Source organism: Aegilops tauschii, chromosome 5 (genome assembly GCF_002575655.3).
Source record: "Aegilops tauschii subsp. strangulata cultivar AL8/78 chromosome 5, Aet v6.0, whole genome shotgun sequence".
Taxonomy (NCBI): domain Eukaryota; kingdom Viridiplantae; phylum Streptophyta; class Magnoliopsida; order Poales; family Poaceae; genus Aegilops; species Aegilops tauschii.
Window position 1 is genome coordinate 557,682,169 of NC_053039.3, and position 19,840 is coordinate 557,702,008.

The 19,840-nt window shown below is 46.6% G+C and overlaps 1 protein-coding gene across 1 annotated transcript; it reads right to left on the reverse strand.

Annotated features, from left to right (window-relative positions):
* Positions 1–13,735: 13,735 nt before the first annotated feature.
* On the reverse strand, positions 13,736–15,472 carry LOC109767941 (uncharacterized). Its single transcript, XM_020326678.3, has 2 exons — positions 14,337–15,472; positions 13,736–14,232 (listed from the first exon to the last, which is right to left on the reverse strand). Exons 1-2 carry the CDS (start codon positions 15,398–15,400, stop codon positions 14,184–14,186), a joined length of 1,113 nt encoding a protein of 370 aa, XP_020182267.1. The 5' UTR covers positions 15,401–15,472; the 3' UTR covers positions 13,736–14,183.
* Between the last annotated feature and the right edge of the window lie 4,368 nt (positions 15,473–19,840).

Genomic DNA, 19,840 nt, shown 5'->3' on the forward strand with positions numbered 1-19,840 from the left:
TTAGGCCCGAAAGCCTGCAGTTGAGAGGAGCTCGAGAGGGTGGGCGCAGCAGCGCTTATAAACCACTCTCGAGCTCTCTCAACTAGTGAGGTGGGACTAAACTTTGGCCGCGACGCGGTCAGCACATGTCCTTTGGTCCCGGTTGGTGGCACCAACCGGGACTAAAGGTGGGCATGGGTACCGGTTAGTGGCACCAACCGGGACCAATGCCCCCCCTTTAGTCCCGGTTGGTGCCACCAACCGGGACCAATGAGGTGCCTATATATACCCCTCGCCCGCGAGCAGAGCACTCCAGTGCTCTGTTTTTCTCTGGCCGGCGAGGGGAGGGCTTTGTGGTGCTCTAGCTCACCTCCTATGCACATGAGGTGTTCGATGAAATGCCCGAGCCACAGTAGTTAAGCTTTCTCCTCTCGAAGCTCGACCTCAAAGCTCCATTTTCCTCGAGATTTGTCTAGGTTTAGCGGCCCGTCACGTCCCATTCCCGTCTTCACCGCCGTCGATCGCCCGCGCCGATCTCGTCGCCGGCACCACCGTGGTGAGCCTCTTGTTCTCATCTTCTTTCTGAAAGAAAAAAAATTCTTACTTTAGATAGATACTTGTCTAATTTTCTTACTATTTTATTGCTTGTTATTATATAGTGCCATGGTTTTGGTATCCGCCCCCGTCGGCCCTCGTCCTGTCTATGATTCGGATGTGGTATATATTATCTTTATAACTATTGGTTCATTTATTGTTTATGAAAGTTATGCCGACCAACGTGACATAGATTTTATTTATCTAGGAGGTATGTGAACCGGAAATTCCAACTGACCCTATTGTCGAGAGGTTAAATTTAGTTGAAGAAGAAAACAATTTCTTGAAGGAAAAAATAAAAAAAATTGAGGAGGAGAAGATGATATTGGAGTTGCATGTTGCGGATGTCGTCGATGATCACAAGATCAAGATGGATGCAATGCGCTTGAAGATTAGAAAGATTAGAAAATATGCCATTCATACTGAGGCTTGGAATCATTATGCTGTTGGATCAATTATTACCTTGGTTGCGATTATGATCGCATTTGTTTTCGCATTGAAATGTTTTACATAGTTTCAATGTATGGTTTAATTAATTAGATGCTCTGGAGAGCTATATGTTCTTAGATGAGTACTATGTATGTACTTTGGTTTTAATGTGATGATGAACTTCTATTAATTTGGTCACTTAATTATCTATTCATGATGTTCTGTAATGGTTTTTGACACACTTAATTATATATAATGCACGCAGATGAACCGGCAATGGATGTACGGTGACAGACACACCTCCGGGTACATTAAGGGCGTGCATGATTTTCTCGAAGTGGCTGAGGCAAACAAGCAGAATGGTTTTATGTGTTGTCCATGCCCTAAATGTGGGAATACGAAGTCTTACTCTGACCGGAAAATCCTGCACACCCACCTTCTTTACAAGGGTTTCATGCCACACTATAATGTTTGCACGAGGCACGGAGAAATAGGGGTTATGATGGAAGACGGCGAAGAAGAAGACGACGATGACAACTATGTGCCCCCTGAATACGGTGATGCTGCAATGGGGGAAGCTGCTGAAGATCAAGAGGAACCAGATGATGTGCCCAATGATGTTGCAACGGGGGAAGCTGCTGAAGATCAAGAGGAACCAGTGCCCGATGATGATGATCTCCGCCGGGTCATTGTCGATGCAAGGACGCAACGCGAAAGTCAAAAGGAGAAGCTGAAGTTCGATCGCATGTTAGAGGATCACAAAAAGGGTTGTACCCCAATTGCGAAGATGGCAACACAAAGCTCGGTACTGTACTGGAATTGCTGCAGTGGAAGGCAGAGCATGTTGTGCCTGACAAAGGATTTGAGAAGCTATTGAAAATATTGAAGAAGAAGCTTCCAAAGGATAATGAATTGCCCGACAGTACATACGCAGCAAAGAAGGTCGTATGCCCTCTAGGATTGGAGGTGCAGAAGATACATGCATGCCCTAATGACTGCATCCTCTACCGCGGTGCGTACAAGGATCTGAACGCATGCCCGGTATGCGGTGCATTGCGGTATAAGATCAGACGAGATGACCCTGGTGATGTTGACAACGAGCCCCCCAGGAAGAGGGTTCCTGCGAAGGTGATGTGGTATGCTCCTATAATACCACGGTTGAAACGTCTGCTCAGAAACGAAGAGCATGCCAAGTTGATGCGATGGCACAGTGAGGACCGTAAGAAAGACGGGAAGTTGAGAGCACCTGCTGACGGGTCGCAGTGGAGAAAAATCGAGAGAAAGTACTGGGCTGAGTTTGCAGCTGACCCAAGGAACGTATGGTTTGGTTTAAGCGCGGATGGCATTAATCCTTTCGGGGAGCAGAGCAGCAATCACAGCACCTGGCTCGGGACTCTATGTATGTATAACCTTCCTCCTTGGATGTGCATGAAGCGGAAGTTCATTATGATGCCAGTTCGCATCCAAGGCCCTAAGCAACCCGGCAACGACATTGATGTGTACCTAAGGCCAATAGTTGAAGAACTTTTACAGCTGTGGAATGGAAATGGTGTACGTACGTGGGATGAGCTTAAACAGGAGGAATTTAACCTGCACGCGTTGCTGTTTGTAACCATCAACGATTGGCCCGCTCTCAGTAACCTTTCAGGACAGACAAACAAGGGATACCACGCATGCATGCACTGTTTAGATGACACTGAAAGTATATACCTGGACAAATGCAGGAAAAATGTGTACCTGGGCCATCGTCGATTTCTTCCGACCCACCATCAATGTCGAAATAAAGGCAAGCATTTCAAAGGCGAGGCAGGTCACCGGAAGAAGCCCGCCATGCGTACCGGTGATCACGTACTTGCTATGGTCAATGATTTACACGTAATCTTTGGAAAGGGTCCCGGCGGACTAGCTGTTCCGAATGACGCTGAGGGACACACACCCATGTGGAAGAAGAAATCTATATTTTGGGACCTACCCTACTGGAAAGAGCTAGAGGTCCGCTCTTCAATCGACGTGATGCACGTGACGAAGAACCTTTGCGTGAACCTGCTAGGCTTCTTGGGCGTGTATGGGAAGACAAAAGGTACACCTGAGGCACGGGAGGACCTGCAACGTTTGCACGAAAAAGACGGCATGCCTCCGAAGCAGTATGAAGGTCCTGCCAGCTACGCTCTTACGAAAGAAGAGAAAGAAATCTTCTTTGAATGCCTGCTCAGTATGAAGGTCCCGACTGGCTTCTCGTCGAATATAAAGGGAATAATAAATATGCCAGAGAAAAAGTTCCAGAACCTAAAGTCTCATGACTGCCACGTGATTATGACGCAACTGCTTCCGGTTGCATTGAGGGGGTCTACCGGAAAACGTCTGATTAGCCATTGTGAAGCTATGTGCATTCCTCAATGCAATCTCTTAGAAGGTGATCGATCCAGAAATCATACCAAGGCTAAGGAGTGATGTGGCGCAATGTCTTGTCAGTTTTGAGCTGGTGTTCCCACCATCCTTCTTCAATATCATGACACACGTCCTAGTTCATCTAGTCGACGAGATTGTCATTCTGGGGCCCGTATTTCTACACAATATGTTCCCCTTTGAGAGGTTCATGGGAGTCCTAAAGAAATATGTCCATAACCGCGCTAGGCCAGAAGGAAGCATCTCCATGGGCCATCAAACAGAGGATGTCATTGGGTTTTGTGTTGACTTCATTCCTGGCCTTAAGAAGATAGGTCTCCCTAAATCGCGGTATGAGGGGAGACTGACTGGAAAAGGCACGCTTGGAGGGGACTCAATAATATGCAGGGACGGATATTCTTGGTCTCAAGCACACTACACAGTTCTACAGAACTCTACCTTGGTGACCCCGTATGTCGATGACCACAAGAACAGTCTGCGCTCCAAACACCAGGAGCAGTGCGACGACTGGATTACATGTGAACACATCAGGACTTTCAGCAGTTGGTTGGAAACACGTCTCAGAGGTGACAACACTGTTTGTGATGAGATGTACTCGTTGTCCAGGGGACCATCTTTGACTGTATTGACTTACAAAGGATACGAAATAAATGGGAATACATTTTACATGATCGCCCAAGATCAAAAGAGCACCAACCAAAACAGCGGTGTCCGCTTTGATGCAGCAACCGAGAGGGGAAAGGACACATATTATGGTTACATAGTGGACATATGAGAACTTGACTACGAACATGATTTTAAGGTCCCTTTGTTTAAGTGCAAATGGGTCAATCTGTCAGGAGGCGGGGTACAGGTAGACCCACAGTACGGAATGACAACAGTGGATCTGAACAATCTTGGGTACACTGACGAACCGTTCGTCCTAGCCAATGATGTGGCACAGGTTATCTATGTGAAGGACATGTCTACCAGACCGAGAAAAAGAAAAGATAAGGAAACGAATACATCATACGATGAGCCAAAGTGCCACATAGTTCTTTCAGGAAAAAGGGACATCGTGGGAGTGGAGGGCAAGACAGACATGTCTGAAGATTATGAAAAGTTTCATGAAATTCCTCCCTTCAAAGTCAAGGCTGATCCAAGCATCCTGATAAACGATGAAGATTATCCATGGTTACGGCGCAATAAGCAAATGACACAAGCGAAGAAAAAGTGAAGACTTTCTCTCCACAACTATTATGATGATACCATGCCAACTTTCAACCTTTTTGTAGTTCATTTGAAATGCCTGTTGTAACAGATGAGTTTTCGTCCGAAATCCTGATACTTCGAAAGAGATTGTCCATTTTGTACACGAAGTGCATCCAGTTTTTGCCGTAACCCTCTCAACTTTTTAGCACATGCTATGTGGGTGAAATGATGACACCATGCCAACTTTCAACCGTTTCAGAGTTCATTTGTAGTGCTTTTCAATTTCACGGTCATATAGCTCATGAAAATCAGTAAATGCATGAAAAATAACAAATGAAGTCAGAAAGGGTTGAAAAATGATGATGTGGCTTTGAATGGTGCATTTTGAACACACAAAAAGTCTGGAGTTCAAATAAGTTCAAAAAATGAAATCCCTTTGTAACTGATGAGTTTTCGTTCGAAACCCTGATACTTCGGAAGAGATTGTCCATTTTGTACACGAAGTGCATCCAGTTTTTGCCGTAACCCTCTCAACTTTTTAGCACATGCTATGTGGGTGAAATGATGATACCATGCCAACTTTCAACCTTTTCAGAGTCTATTTGTAGCGCTTTTCAATTTAAGGGTCATTTATAGCTCATGAACTAATAGCAAAAAGAATGAACTAAAAATAATCAATTAAAATATGTTGTCATGATCAACTAAAACAAAACTATAATATTCTTCAATAGCCAAAAGAATCAAGTAAAAAGCTTTTATAAAACTCCAATAGCAAAAGGAATTTTCATAAAGAATGTTTTTGTTAGAAACTTTAATAGCAAAAAGCATTATCATAAAGATTTTTTTTGTTAGAAACTAAAATAACAAAATCTGTTTTTGAATAGAATCATAAAACACAGTAATATTTAATAGCAGGAAAAAGAATCACTCCAAAATCTATTTTTATAGTAAAGTTAATCACAAACTAGTGATTCACACAAATTTCAAAGAATTCAAATTTAAACTATTCAAATTTGAAAACTAATGGCACTAACAGAAAGTTTATAATTTTTGTGACCTAAAAGCAAAAAGAATTAAAAAATAAACTTTAATAAAATAAATAAAAATAGCAACAGTAAGTATTTTGTTGTAAGTAGAAATAAAATAAAATAAATAAAGCAACAAAGAAAAAAAAAGTGCGACTAAAAACCCAACCACGGCCTGAATACGACTAGAAACCCAACCATGGGCCAGGATTCAGGCCCGCATGTGGCCCAGTAGGCCCCACAGGCACATAGTGTATGGTTAGGCCCGAAAGCCTGCAGTTGAGAGGAGCTCGAGAGGGTGGGCGCAACAGCGCTTATAAACCACTCTCGAGCTCTCTCAACTAGCGAGGTGGGACTAAACTTTGGATGCGACGCGGGCAGCACATGTCCTTTGGTCCCGGTTGGTGGCACCAACCGGGACTAAAGGTGGGCATGGGTACCGGTTCGTGACACCAACCGGGACCAATGCCCCCCCCCTTTAGTCCCGGTTGGTGCCACCAACCGGGACCAAAGGCCGCCGCTTCCCGCCCTTTGGGCTACTGAAAAGAGGCCTTTGGTCCCGGTTGGTGGCACCAACCGGAACTAAAGGGGGCATTAGTCCCGGTTGATGGCACCAACCGGGACCAATTCTCTGTGTATATAAGCTGGACTTGTGAAATTTTTCATTCAGTTCTTCGATCTGCCTCTCTGCCGTCGAACGCCTCGACACCGACGAACACCTCGACGCCGCCAGGCTGCCGGACCTCAACGCCGACGCCGTCGCCGCGCTCTTCCTGCCCCGACGCCGCCGCGCCCCTGCCGTGCCCCGACGCCGTCGCCGCGCCCTGCCTGCCCCGACGCCGCCGCGCCCCTGCCGTGCCCCGATGCCGACGTCGTGCGCCCCTGCCCTGCCCCGACGCCGACGTTGTGTGCCCCTGCCTCGCCCCGACGCCGTCACGCCCCTACCCTGCCCCGACGACGCCGTCGTGCGCCCCTGCCTCGACTTCGACGCCAACGCCGCCGCGCCCCTGCCCTGCCCCGACGCTGCGCCACGCCGCTGCCCTGCCGTCAACACCGTCGCACCACTGCCCGCCGGACAGGCCGGTAGTCCCTCCTCCCTCCCACCCCTCTCCTCTGTCCTTCCTTAATGTATGTGATGATGGTGAAGTTGGTTCAGTGCAAAGTTTCAGAGAATTGCATGTTTTCAGCCATGTCCACAAGGTGTTTGATGAAATGCTAGGGCTAGCTAGGGAACTTTGTTTTATGTGAAACTTGGCAGGATGATGTCTCCTTGGATGTTGGTGAAGATGGTCAAGTTGGTTTGTTAAAAGGAAAAACTTGTTAGTGCAAGTTTTATTAAAATTTAGTGCTGGACAGAAACTACATGAATTTTTTTGGTGGACTTGCTAGATGAAATTGGGGCTGCCCTTCTGGACATAAGGGTTTAGTAGGAAGGACTACAAGATGTAAAAAATTCAGAATTTTTTTAGCAAGGAAAAATAGGGTTGTAGTTCAATGCCAAGATTGGACCAAAATTGAAAAATGGAAGTTGTGCTCAAATTTTTCAAATGACCAAAGTGGGTTTTTGAATAAAAATGATCTATAGGCATCAGAGTACTTCTCAAAAAATTTGTGGCATTTGAAAGGAATTATCTGAAATAGTTCTAGTGCAAAAAGTTACATTTAAGAAAAAAAATAAGAAAATTCTACTGATGTTTTTGTTCATAGCATTTTTTTTGCATGTATGTATGTATGTATGAATGGATGGATGGATGGATATGGTGTATATACACAATATTCATATATGATGTTTTTTTGTTCATAGCAATGTTTTCCATGTATGTATAATTTATGTATGTATGTTCATATATGCAAAAGTTACATTGAAGAAAAAATAAGAAAATTCTATTTTTTTCTTCTTCTCTTCTATCCCGATAACTTCAACACGAGGGGGGGGTCGATATACCCCCTCCCCGATAACATTATTTTCCCATGTATGTATGTCGTCGTTGTCGATATATATAACTCCCTCCCAGATAACTTCGACATGATGGACGGTCTATATTTATACCCCCTCTCGACCGTGATAACTTATACCACGGGAGCACCCCCCGGGCCCTCTCGCTCGACCAAAACTCTCGAGGACACCCAAACCCTAGAAAAAAACGATGTCGGTCTCCTACCCCCTCCCGCCGCGCCCCTACCCTTGAAGCATTGCCGAGGCCACCCCAAACCCAGAATAAGCTAGGTCTATGTTTGCACTAATATATCCACCTGCTGTCATGTTTGTGTAATAATTGCCATGTTGATATTTGCAGAAACAATGGAGCACGGACGAGACGAGCAAGCAGAAGAGGTGTTGGGGGACATAATCTTAGCCGGAGGTGATATCTTGTCGTATCTTAACGACAATGATGGTCTGGAAGAACAAGGTGAAGAAGTAGGCTACGGTGATCGAAGAGTGGAGGAGGAAAGACATGATTATGATGGCTCCGGTGACCCAATGCTGGTGCAAGAAGGAGCCCGTGGTGACGGCTCCGGTGACCGAACAGAGTCCGGCCAGGTAAATATATTAGTTAAGCCTGTGCTGACTAGCTAATTGATGCATTCATTGTTTTGGTATGTACACATATTAATTAACTCTCGTCTTTCTTCTTTTTTCTAGCCCTCCGGATCAAGCACAACTTCGGTAAAGAGACGAGGCCCGAAGAGAAAGTTGCACTCGGATGAAAGGTTTGAGATCACAGCAATCGCGCGCGACGGCCAACCGATTGAACCCATCCGGACAAAGGAAGCATTTGCTGCTCAGTGCGGGGTTCTTGTTAGGGACAAGATCCCGATCAGCATCCACCAATGGTATAAGCCTAAGAAGGAAGACCCTGAGGTGTCTTATGTCAATGATATGCAGAAAGATGATCTTTGGACTGAGCTGAAGGCAAATTTCACCCTACCGCCAGGGAGGATCTGGAGAAGCCAGTTAAAGAGCAATTAATCAAGTCTCATGCTCTTAAGAAGATGGCAGACCTATTAAGGAGGTGGAAGAATGAGCTGAAAACGTTTGTCGACAAAGAAGAGACACCAGAATTCATCGGCCGGTATGAGAAGATCAGAGATCACTGGCCCGCATTTGTGGCCCACAAGACATCAGAAAAGAGTAAGAAGATGTCAGCGACAAACAAGAAGAATGCTGCGAAGAAGAAGCTTCACCATCGCACGGGGTCAGGTGGCTACCTCAAAGCCCGGCCTAAGTGGGCCAAGGCTGAGAATGATCTGCTTGAAAAAGGGATCGAACCACAGACAATGAACTGGCCAGACCGTTGCGGGACTTGGTTCTTCGGGGCTGGCGGAAAATTGGACCCTGTATCCGGGAGGTGCATTCGGACGAACGAGCTTTTGAGAATACCAGTCAAGAAAATTCAGCTATATATCGATGCAGCGCAGGAAGGGACGTTCGTTCCAGACAGAGAGAACGACGAGCTCACAATGGCCCTCGGGAATCATGAGCACCCTGGACGGACACGAGGCACGCCAGGCTCCATTCCGTGGAAGGCTGGTTTTCCGGACGTAGGCGGTTATAAAAGCCAGGAGAGGAGGAAAAAAATGGAGCAGACCCAAATTCAGAAGCTGCACGAAAGGGTTCAAGCGCTAGAGGAACGAGACGGCAATCGACATGCCGAAACTACCCCTGAAGCTACCCTGCCATCTCAGCGGAGAAGCAGCGTGGCTTCCACCGAGATGCTTCAGCCGGAGCATGTCTTGACGGCTCCTGCTAGCTACCCCATGGATGCTATCACGGAGTCTCAACATTGCCACCTTATGGCGCAATGGCAGAACTTCAAAGTCAAGGCGGCTGTTGGCTCTGTTTTACCTCCTGAACCCGGCGCAACCTACCACTGCCGGCCGATTCCAGAAGGATATGCTAGGGTGATGGTGGGTGAAATAATGGAGGGATTTGAGGACCTCCAGCTTGACCACCCTACCGGTGAAGGGGAGACTCGGCTGGGTTTAGCTCTGAAGACTCCGTGCCTATGGCGGAAGGAGCTCATTAACCTTCCGAACTGGACGCCTCCGGCGAGTAAGGGCACTCCGCCGCCTCCTCCTCCGGCGAGTGATCAGGGCACTCAGCCTCCTTCTCCGGCGCGTGGCGGCACTCCGCCTCCTCCTCCAGCGAGTGATCAGGGCACTCAGCCTCCTTCTCCGGCGCGTGGCGGCACTCCGCCTCCTTCTCGGCCTGCGCCGGCGTGCCAGAGCAGCCAGCCTCCTCCTTCTCCGCCTCGTCAGCAAGGGCGGAAGAGACACGCCACCGCTCCAGCTGCTCCGGCGCGTCGTAGTCCTTCTCCTTCGCCTCGTAAGCAAGGAAAGAAGACAGCCGCAGCCGCTCCATCTACTCTGCCGGCGTCTTGCAGTACAGCTGCCAGAGGCGGGAGGCAATACAGATTCGGTCCTTCTCTGAAGACTCCAGAGAAGTTACCATACGAGAGGACCGAGGAGGAAACCAGGAAGATCGTGCGAACCGAAGTGACGAACTTCTTTGAAGGGGTGAAAGCAAAGAAACATCCACCTCCGGAGGAGAAGGTAGATCCGGTGAAAGCGAAGCGCACTCTGGTTGCCCTGACAAAACCACCAAAGTCTTCGCCGAAAGGCAACTATGAGTGCATTATTGCAAAGACATTTGCCGAAGCGGAGCGGTCGGGAAGTACTGTCAGTGATCAAAGGTTAAAAGAACGACGAGATGGGAAAAAATTGCCCAGCTCGGCAAACAAGCGAACCAATCGTGCCCCCGCTCAAGGTGTCTAGCGACATCGTCGCTAATGATCCGAGGATGGTGCCCGGTTATAGCAAAATTGGAGATTACCTGCCCGACGATGTACATTATGAAATCATGGAGGTGGACGAACACAAATACCATTACGGGAAGCCTCTCGTCAAATATGAAAGATCTCTAACAACGATGATGCGAAGATTACATGATTGGTACATGAAAACCTGCAGAGAGTCTGATGGGATGAATCCTTTGACGCTGAGAGTTAAACCGGAGCATGACCTCGTTGGAATTGAACTGCTGAATGTTCCATTTGAGGAGTTCTTCCAGTTTTTCAATCAAAAGGCCCTCGATAAATCAACGATCACTTGCTACTGTCTGTAAGTAGTACTACTTCTGTCATTAAGTCTCTCTATATAGGTCAGCTCTTTCATTGCATGTATTTATAATTATCCTCACTATATTATGCAGATTGAAGATCGCCGAATTGAAGAAAAGACAAATCAGTGATATTGGGTTCATTAACACAAATCTCATAGATGCATATACGGTTGAAAAACATGCCAAAGAAGCCGAGGCCAACTTGCTACGATCGTTGGTATTAAATCAAAACAAAGATATAATACTCTTTCCTTACAACTTCAAGTGAGTGTTACTGTCTTGTGCATATTCGGTTTCCCTTATTAGTCCAGGTTATGGTAATGTAATTGATGACTTATGCATGCATGCGCAGCTTCCACTATATTCTCCTAGAGATTAAGCTTGAGCAGGGAGTAGTAACCGTCTTAGACTCGAGACGAAAAGATCCCCAGGACTATGCGGACATGACTCAAATGCTCGAGAAGTAAGTTAAATCGATCATTATCGACCATATCAGCAACTTTGTTCATTGATATCAAGTAATTGTTTTCTTTGTCTGGCAGGGTTTGGAGAAAATTCACCACAAAAGCTCCGGGACTGCCGAAGAAGCTGCAATTTAGACACCCGAAAGTAAGTACTATAGTAGCATGTTCCGCACATCTCCTAGTGATTCAAGCGCTAGTTTCATCAATACCATTTAGCATGCTTTCTTATCAGTTAGATTGACCTCTATTTCTTGTAAAGTGGTTGTGGCAGGAACAAGGGAATGATTTCTGTGGATACTACGTTTGCGAGTCTATCCGCCACACGACCTGTGAGCGGGGCTACTCTGACGAACAATATGAAGTGAGTACACAATAATATTCACAATTTTATTTTATTACCATCATTTGTGCCGAGTTTCATTTATTCATATATATATGTATTGACCCCCTTCTTCAAATTAGATCTTTCGGATGCGGGATGAACTCCTAGCACCAGATCGTATGCGAGCAATTCAAGAAGAATTGGCGGCATTCTTCCTTGACCACGTGATCGCTGAAAACGGAGAATACTATGTGGACCCTGTGTTCTTACAATTTAATTAGGAGATTATATTGTAAGAGATAATTATTGTATATATGTAGCCGGTAGTGTCAGATAGATATACGAGAACTTGTTGTTCGACCAATCTCTCGGAGAAGGAGAGGTGGTCGATATCACTTCTCTCTGTATGCATATGTTCATGACAATCTTCTGTTTCCTTCATTTGCTTACTAGCTAGCGTGTCTAGTCCTCTCCATACGTATATAGTACGTAGCGTCGACCAAGCACGGAGATAAGAGAGGACACTTCTCTCTATTAATTAGCTAGCTAACACAATATATGAAACACCTAAATTAACCCCCCAAAACCCCCCAACCCCCCCCCCCCCCTTTCAAAAACAAAACAAAAACCCCAGCCCCTGAAATGCTGACGCGTGGATGCTTATTGGTCCCGGTTGGTGACACCAACCGGGACAAAAGGCCCTGCCTATTGGTCCCGGTTGGTGTCACCAACCGGGACCAAAGGCCCCCCTGCCTGGGCTGGCAGCAGCGGCCACGTGGAGGACCTTCTGTCCCGATTCATGTAAGAACCGGGACTAAAGGGTTAGGGCTTTAGTAACGATCCTTTAGTCCCGGTTCGAAAACCGGGACAAAAGGCCCTTACCAACCGGGTTAAAAGCCCCTTTTTCTACTAGTGGACGAGTATGTCCATATGAACGAGTCCACGTGCCTAGACTCCATGTATAGGTTCTGCAAGGCTATGATTGCAGTGTTTGACCCTGAGTACTTGAGAGAGCCAAATGCTGCAGATACAGCCCGCTTGTTGGCGATGAATGCCAGCAGGGACTTCTTGGGGATGCTTGGTAGCATAGACTGTATGCACTAGGAGTGGACGAACTGCCCTTCTGCTTGGCAGGGGCAATGTAGGGGGCATGTCAAAGCTTGCACCGTCATACTCGAGCCCGTGGCTTCACAAGATATATGGATTTGGCACTCTTTCTTCGGCATGGCCGGATCTCACAGCGGGCGGCCGACCCAAACAGACAAAAAACGGACAAAGTGCACATCCATTTGGGTCGGCGCGTTGGAGTTGCTCTAAGGTTACTGGAGCGATTCACTATGAATGACTTTGGGGATAAACACTTTATGAAACCAGTCAATTGCAATATTTTGATTCCAAGCCTTGCAAAATCTCTACAAATTGTCTATACGTATCTTACCTAGGTAGATAGTGGGTACCACATACAGAGAAAATAATATATTTAATTGCTTGTGATGTTAGCTAAGCCTCTCCAATAACTCAGATGTTAGATTCTACAAGGGGCACAAATACCTTCATCTTTACCTTTTTTTGTATCATTTTTTAATCATTTAAGCTTATTTTGAACTTGTTATTGAAACATATTTACACCCTTCTACCAAATGCTCATGAAGAACCTTCTTATACTTCATGCCCAAGATCCTTGACATATCCATGTGAAAGGATCTCGATCTCAGACGTGTGAAATTTTGTATGCAAATCTGAATGGTCCTTTATTAAAATATTTACAACGACCTTCTAAAACGACCACGGTGGGGGACATTCGCTTGTATCCGACTATGTGGAGTTTTGGCTGGTCAGAGGGTTGGACCTGGCGGGGTGATACAAAATCATGGCACGACATGCAAAAATATGGGGTGGGGGGGGGGGGACTCTTTGCCGACTCGAAATTGCAATAAGGCAGACAAATTTCGGAGTTGACAAGGGGGGAGGGGGGTAAGAGTGGTCATGATGTTCTAAGGCAGCTTTCTATTGTTGTCTGCCAAACGGGGCTAAATGATGTCTCTTTGACTAATTTCACTTTTTGATGGATCTCAAAGAAATTGACGGTACAGATAGACCAGGGACGTCCAATTGCGAGAAGATGCTTCTTCGACACCGAGATATTTAACTTTCGGTCAAAATATCTTAGCAATTTCCGTGTAGACACAAGAACTTAAACATGTTTAAAAAATCAAATATTTCATCAAACTCAAATGAATGTTTCGGTCCTTCGGCCCAAAGACAAACTGAAATGCGGCTGTGGCTGAAATATTTCTCAGACTGAAAGTTAAAACAATCAACCTGACCACACTCTCCTCATACTGCCCAATAAAGGTGTTGCATGGCTCCATGCATGCTGCAGCTCACACTTCTCTGCTTAAGCATAGCATGCCATGCATGTCCCAGGCTACGACCAATACGTGTTTTATTTTTTAGACTGAAAAAACACGCTATAACTTGGACGCAGTAAAGTAGTAGTACATGGTCATTAGATTTCATCAACCCTAGTCTCTATTTGTACTGGCTAGAGTGGGCAATTCTTCCATTCATCACACTCCAGCTGTTCAGCACAGATGCATGCATGCAGCAGTCTTTGGAGACCTAGTTGTTCGACTAGAGTGGATGACATGTCATGAGAGCCACTCCTCGTCCCATCCTCTCATCTCTCCTATCTCCATACTGCAAAAACCAAAACCAAAAATCAACATCCCTGATTATTAAACAATTTTTTGCACCTTAATTTGGGTACAACAACCAACTTTGCATCAGTCTAGCTAGCTTACCATGGGAAGGAGACGTCTTCGCCGTAGTACACATCACCCAGATGCATCCCCGGGACGTCCACTGAGTCTGTCTGGTGAGCCGCCGCAGCGCCGTCGTCGAGGAGCGTGCTCCACCACGCCGACGTGGCCAGGTTCAGCGTGTCGCTCCACTCGATGTCGTGTTGCTCCCCAACCGAGTAGATCGCCGCCATCTCCTCCTCATCCAGCACCCGGTGTAGCGACGGCGAAGTGTTCTCGACGGTGGCGGATGCCACGTCCTGGCTCGCCATCGTCGTCGCTGGCGGAGAGGAGTAGACCGAGTAGGAGGAGGCAGGCGAGGGTTGTTGGAGCAACGGAGGAGGATCAAAGAAGCTAGAAGCAGTGTTGTTCTTGGCATCTTCGCCAGAAACGTCCCCGCCGAAGCCTTGGAAGCTCAGGTTAAGCCCAAGTGGCTGCGTAGGCAGCGGCAGCAAGTGATCTAGAGCATCAACCATGGGAACCATGGGTGCAGCTGGTGGTGTGTGGTAAGAGAGGAGTGGGGATGAGTAATATGAGCAACTACTGTTTGTTGCTGTGGAGTGTGCAAATGGGTAATCTGAGAAGGAACCATATGAGCTCATGCTGGGTGCACTACAAGCTAGCCTATGATCTTGCACTACCTGGACCTCTTGCTGATGCTGAAATTCTTGCACAAGTTGTTGATGTTGCTGCTGCTCCTTGGCTTCTCTCATGGAGGCTCTGTGGATCTTGAGAGCCGTGACGATCTCTCGCCTGGCCTCCGCCATGTTGAGTAGCCTCTCCTGGTATGGCCTGCTTGTGTGCAGCCTCCTCCTCACTTGCTTCTTGTGTGGCTGCTGCTGCTGCTGTAGAGATGGTGGTGTGGTTTGGGGCGCTTGTTGCTCTTCTTGCTGCGGCTTGGTGCCCATGGTGATGCGATGGTGGTCTTTGGATCTCGTTGTAGATGACGAGCTGAGGTGCTTCACAAGGCTCCTAATGTAAGCCCCCGAGAGGTGTGGCTCCTCTTGCTTGTTGTTGTTGGTCTTTGAAGAGGAGCAAGTGGTAGGAGCTAGGCGCTGGTTCCTCATCTCTTTGCTTCTCTCTTTCTAGCTTGGTGAGATAGATTCTCTTTTTTTGCTAAGGGAACAGGATGCGTATGGGAGGGTAGGGAGAGGGTGATGGGGATGATATATATAGGGTGGTACAAGAAAAGTCATGTGTAGTTTGTTAGGATGCCATGTTATCCTCTTGGCAATGCATGTCATATGGTCTTAAGATAGTAGGTAGGTTGGCAGATAGTGTAGCTAGAACTAGCAGCACACCACTGTGGGTCATCGTTTTGGTACTTGAAGAACATTGACTCATACCCATGTCTAGAGAAAGTCCCCCCCACATCTCAGGGATAAATGTTTAAAATGTACTGGTATTCAAGGTCAAAGATGTCTAGATGTATGGTAACATTGGAGGACAACGCTGTTTAATAATATTACAACAACAGAAAGGTTCTGTCTGCATACAATTTGACTGAGGTTTTCTTATTTCAAAGGATGGGGCGTGGGCGTTGGGTTGTAGCGGGAGGAAATCACATCATGAAGAATAAGAGGAACAATGCGCATTGGAAGGTTGAAAATGAAGGACACACTGTGCCAAAATCTTCAAAACAAAAAAAAATCAAGCAACTGAGGATTTGGTGGTCCTAATCAATTGTGTTGCATGTTTAAATTTTGTTGCAGTTTTGCTACATTTAAGTTATATGAGATCCCCCCACCAAAAAATAGGGTTAATTATTCTTTTGCCCTCAGTGGTGTCCATGTGCTCAGTTTTGCCCTCAGATGCGAATTGTGCTCAGTTTTGCCCCTAGTCCATGCACAGCTACTATGACGAGGCCAGACGGCCAGATTTGAGTCCATTCCGTCTGCCGGCGTTAGTGCTTGTGGGTCCGGAGCTTACACGTGGGACCGCGTGGACGTGGGTCCGGAGCTGACATGTGGGCCCGTGCAACAAAATCCCCAAATCATTCGTAGGATTCTAGCCGGCCAAATCTACGCCCACTCTGCCCATCCGCCGGCCGGCCGTCCTGCGCCGCCGCCGCCACCTGCGCCGCAGCCAGCACCTGCCCCGCCACCAGCTGCACGGCCTGCTCCGCCGCTACCGTCCTGCGCCGACGCTCCACCGCTACCTGCGACGCCACGGGTGGGGCGCCCGCCACTTGCTCGACCCGTGGCGCGGCCTCCTTCCGTGCGCCCGGCCAGAGCGCTCAAAGGTGGGGGGCTACTGGAGCTATTTGAACTAGGAGGAAGAACCCCAGGGCGAAATGGCGAGCAGCGGCGACCCCGGAGTATTTGGCGAGGCAGGCATCGGGCCGGAGATCCGCCGCGTCCTGTTTAGATTGAGCTTAGTTGTGCATTTGAACAGTCAATTCGAGTAGGTTTGCCCAATTAGTGTGCTGATTGCGTCTCTGTTTTTCGTCGGTTAGGATGGAGTTGCGGTTTGCTTTCTTGGTGCACATTAGAAGGGACCGGTACATGTTCGATGCAAAGGACAAGAAGAAATACCAAGGAGGTTTCGATTATCGGTTGCCAATGGCTAGTAATTGGAGTTTCAGACAATTTGGGAAGGTAATTTGTAGCCAATATCCTTGGGGTTTGCTTGATGAAGTGGTATACAAATACTATGATGGGGAAAAGAAATGGGTGACAGTTAGTAATGATGAAGAGCTGGCTACCATGTTTGCTAGGCATAAAGAGAAAGATAATTTTCATGTGAGGCTGCAAATTGATGTGCTTGAGCAGGCATTTGGACCTAGGATGACGGGTGCAACATCTCGGGGAGAACCAAGTCGTCGTAATGGCATCTCTAGCCAGAACAGTTTAGTTGGTGCACGGCGCCGTGGTGGCTCGACAAGTGTGGGCAACGGCAGTAGGGTCCCCCTTAAAGTGGGCCTGATGACTACAATTCTGGGGTTGATGAAGAGAAGCTATATTCGGATGTTATTCAGAATTTACGACGGGCACCACGGGCTGAAAACCAAGATGAGGCTCACAATGCAGTCCGTGTGGATGATGACGCGGTGGGTGAGGACGAAGACCTTGCAGTTGTTGAATGGGACCCTTTCAACCCTCATATGGAAGAAGATACCGTTTTTGCACCCATGACTGAGTGTAGAAATGCATTTGTGACATACTGCATCAAGGTTGACAAGAGCGATCAAGTACATTACAGAGTGCACTGTCCGACTGAGGATGGTCCATGGAGACTGCTCGCATCTAAAATGCGAAATACCACTAATGTTCAGGTCAAAGTGAACCCTTTTAAGCACACATGCCAGGAATCAACCCTTAAGAAGGATACAATCAGTAGAGCCAAGTCAAGATGGGTGGCAGAAGAAGTAAAGAAATGGGTGAAAGAAAACCAGCAAGTGGGTCCAAAGGAATTGCAGAAGAACATCAAAGATAAGTTCAAGATAGATTTACCATACATGAGGTTGTTCAATGGTAAACAACATGCTATGGATTCTATTTATGGTAACTAGCAGGAAAGTTTTCAATTGTTGTATTCATTCAAAGGTGAAGTGGAGAGGACCAATCCAGGTAGTATTGTAGATATTGACCACCACACCGTGAAGTACACATTCAGGGGAGTGACAAGGACCAAGGAATGCTTTAGGAGGGTTTTTGTCTGCTTTGAGGCTTGTCGCTGAGGTTTTTTGGCAGGCTGCAGGCCTTATTTGGCTATTGATGCCACTTTTCTCACAGGGAGGTTTAAAGGACAATTAGTAGCAACTTGTGCAGTTGATGCACACAGTTTTGTATTTCTAGTTGCCTACGGTGTGCTGGAGACAGAGTCTGAGGAGAGCTGGACTTGGTTTTTGCATAATCTGCGCCGGGCTATTGCACATCCCAATGGGTTGGTCATTCATACAGATTCCTGCAAAGGTTTAGAAGTGGCCGTGGACAATGTGTTCCCTGGAGTAGAGCATAGGGAATGCATGCGTCACCTTGCTGCAAATTTCATGAAGAAATTCAAAGGAAAGGTGTATACCGACAATTTATGGCCAACATCTTTGACTTGCAGTGTGAAGAAGCACAACTACCACTTGAGGCAGTTATACCTGAATCCCAAAGTGAAAGAATACTTGGAAACACACCACTCCAAGTTACGGGCCAGAAGCCAATTCAGTGAACTGAGCAAAGTTGACTATGTACACAATAATCTAGCAGAGTTTTTCAACTCAACGATCCGGAAACTAAAGGGTCATTATGTGGTGGATTTGCTTCACAAGATAAGGATAGAATACATGTAGAAATTTCATTATCGTGCAGGAATAGCTGAGGCAAAATTCATGGGCCACATTATCATCCCTGCCGTGATGAATGAACTGAAGCAGAAAATAACAAGCTTAGAAATGAACATGACTCTTTGCTCGGGTACCACAGCAGAGATATCATATTTGGATAAAGAGAAGAGAGAATGGAGATATCCAGTGGATTTAGAAGCTAGAACTTGCAGTTGTAGGCAATGGCAGATAACTGTGTTGCCATGCATTCATGCCTTGTTTTTCATCACTTCTCTCCCAAGTCCAGCAGGGAACATATAACAGTATGTGCATGATTACTACTCTGTTGCAAGGTTCAAAGCCACATATGCTTATGCCTTGCCTGCTATGGAGGGAAAACAACAATGGGACATGGTGGACCCTGGATTCAAGCTTTGCACTCCAGTTCTGAAGAGAGCAGCAGGTAGACCAAGGAAGAGTCGAATCAGAACTCGCAGCAAAGGAGCTGGACTTGGAGCGAGGAAGCGTAAGTGCACAAGGTGTGGTGGGTCTGGTCATTTCGGTAAGTATTGTGATAACATAGTAGATCCAGCGTTCGGAGAGAGTTTCGATGAAGGCTTCGATGAAAATGTTGGTCAGCAGCCGGTTGCCTCAACAGATGATGAAAATGATGGTCAACAGCCGGCTGCATCAGATGAGGATTTTGACGAGGTTCCAAATGATGATGGTCAACAGCCGCATGATTTTGACGATGATCCAAAATATCCTCCAAATAATGATTCAAGTGAGGCTCCAAATGGTGATCCAAGTGAGGCTCCAAATGGTGATCATGGTGATCCAAGTGAGGCTCCAAATGGTGACCAACCTTCTGGAAAAAAATTCTAAACTTAATTGTTTGGCTCTGGAATAATTCAATTAGCTTCCACAAAAAGTTTCAGCATTACGATTTACTGCCTAAATTAAATCGGAACAGAAAACAAAAAACACGCAAGAGAACCCCCGAATGGGCCTAATTGGATGCAGTTGGCCCATTAGTCTAGCCTGCACTTGGCTCTACGCTCTGAATTTGGCCCACAGAGGAACCTTTTTCTTTGACAGAAAGGCGGAGCAGAGAGCTGCATTTCATTGATCAAAAGTTTCTGAATTCCTCATTTCTTCTCCCTTTTTTCAACATATTTAAATGTTGGTCACTTCTTCTCTTTTTTTCAACATTTAAACAACTTTGACCAACATTTAAACTAGGTGAATTTCT

What these genes read in the sequence shown, in the direction of transcription:
- LOC109767941 (XM_020326678.3), bottom strand. Translation starts at nt 15,400, where the DNA reads ATGAGGAACCAGCGCCTAGCTCCTACCACTTGCTCCTCTTCAAAGACC. An exon ending in GAAGACGTCTCCTTCCCATG is followed by an intron (nt 14,233 to 14,336) that starts GTAAGCTAGCTA and finishes TGGTTTTTGCAG; the next exon opens with TATGGAGATAGGAGAGATGA.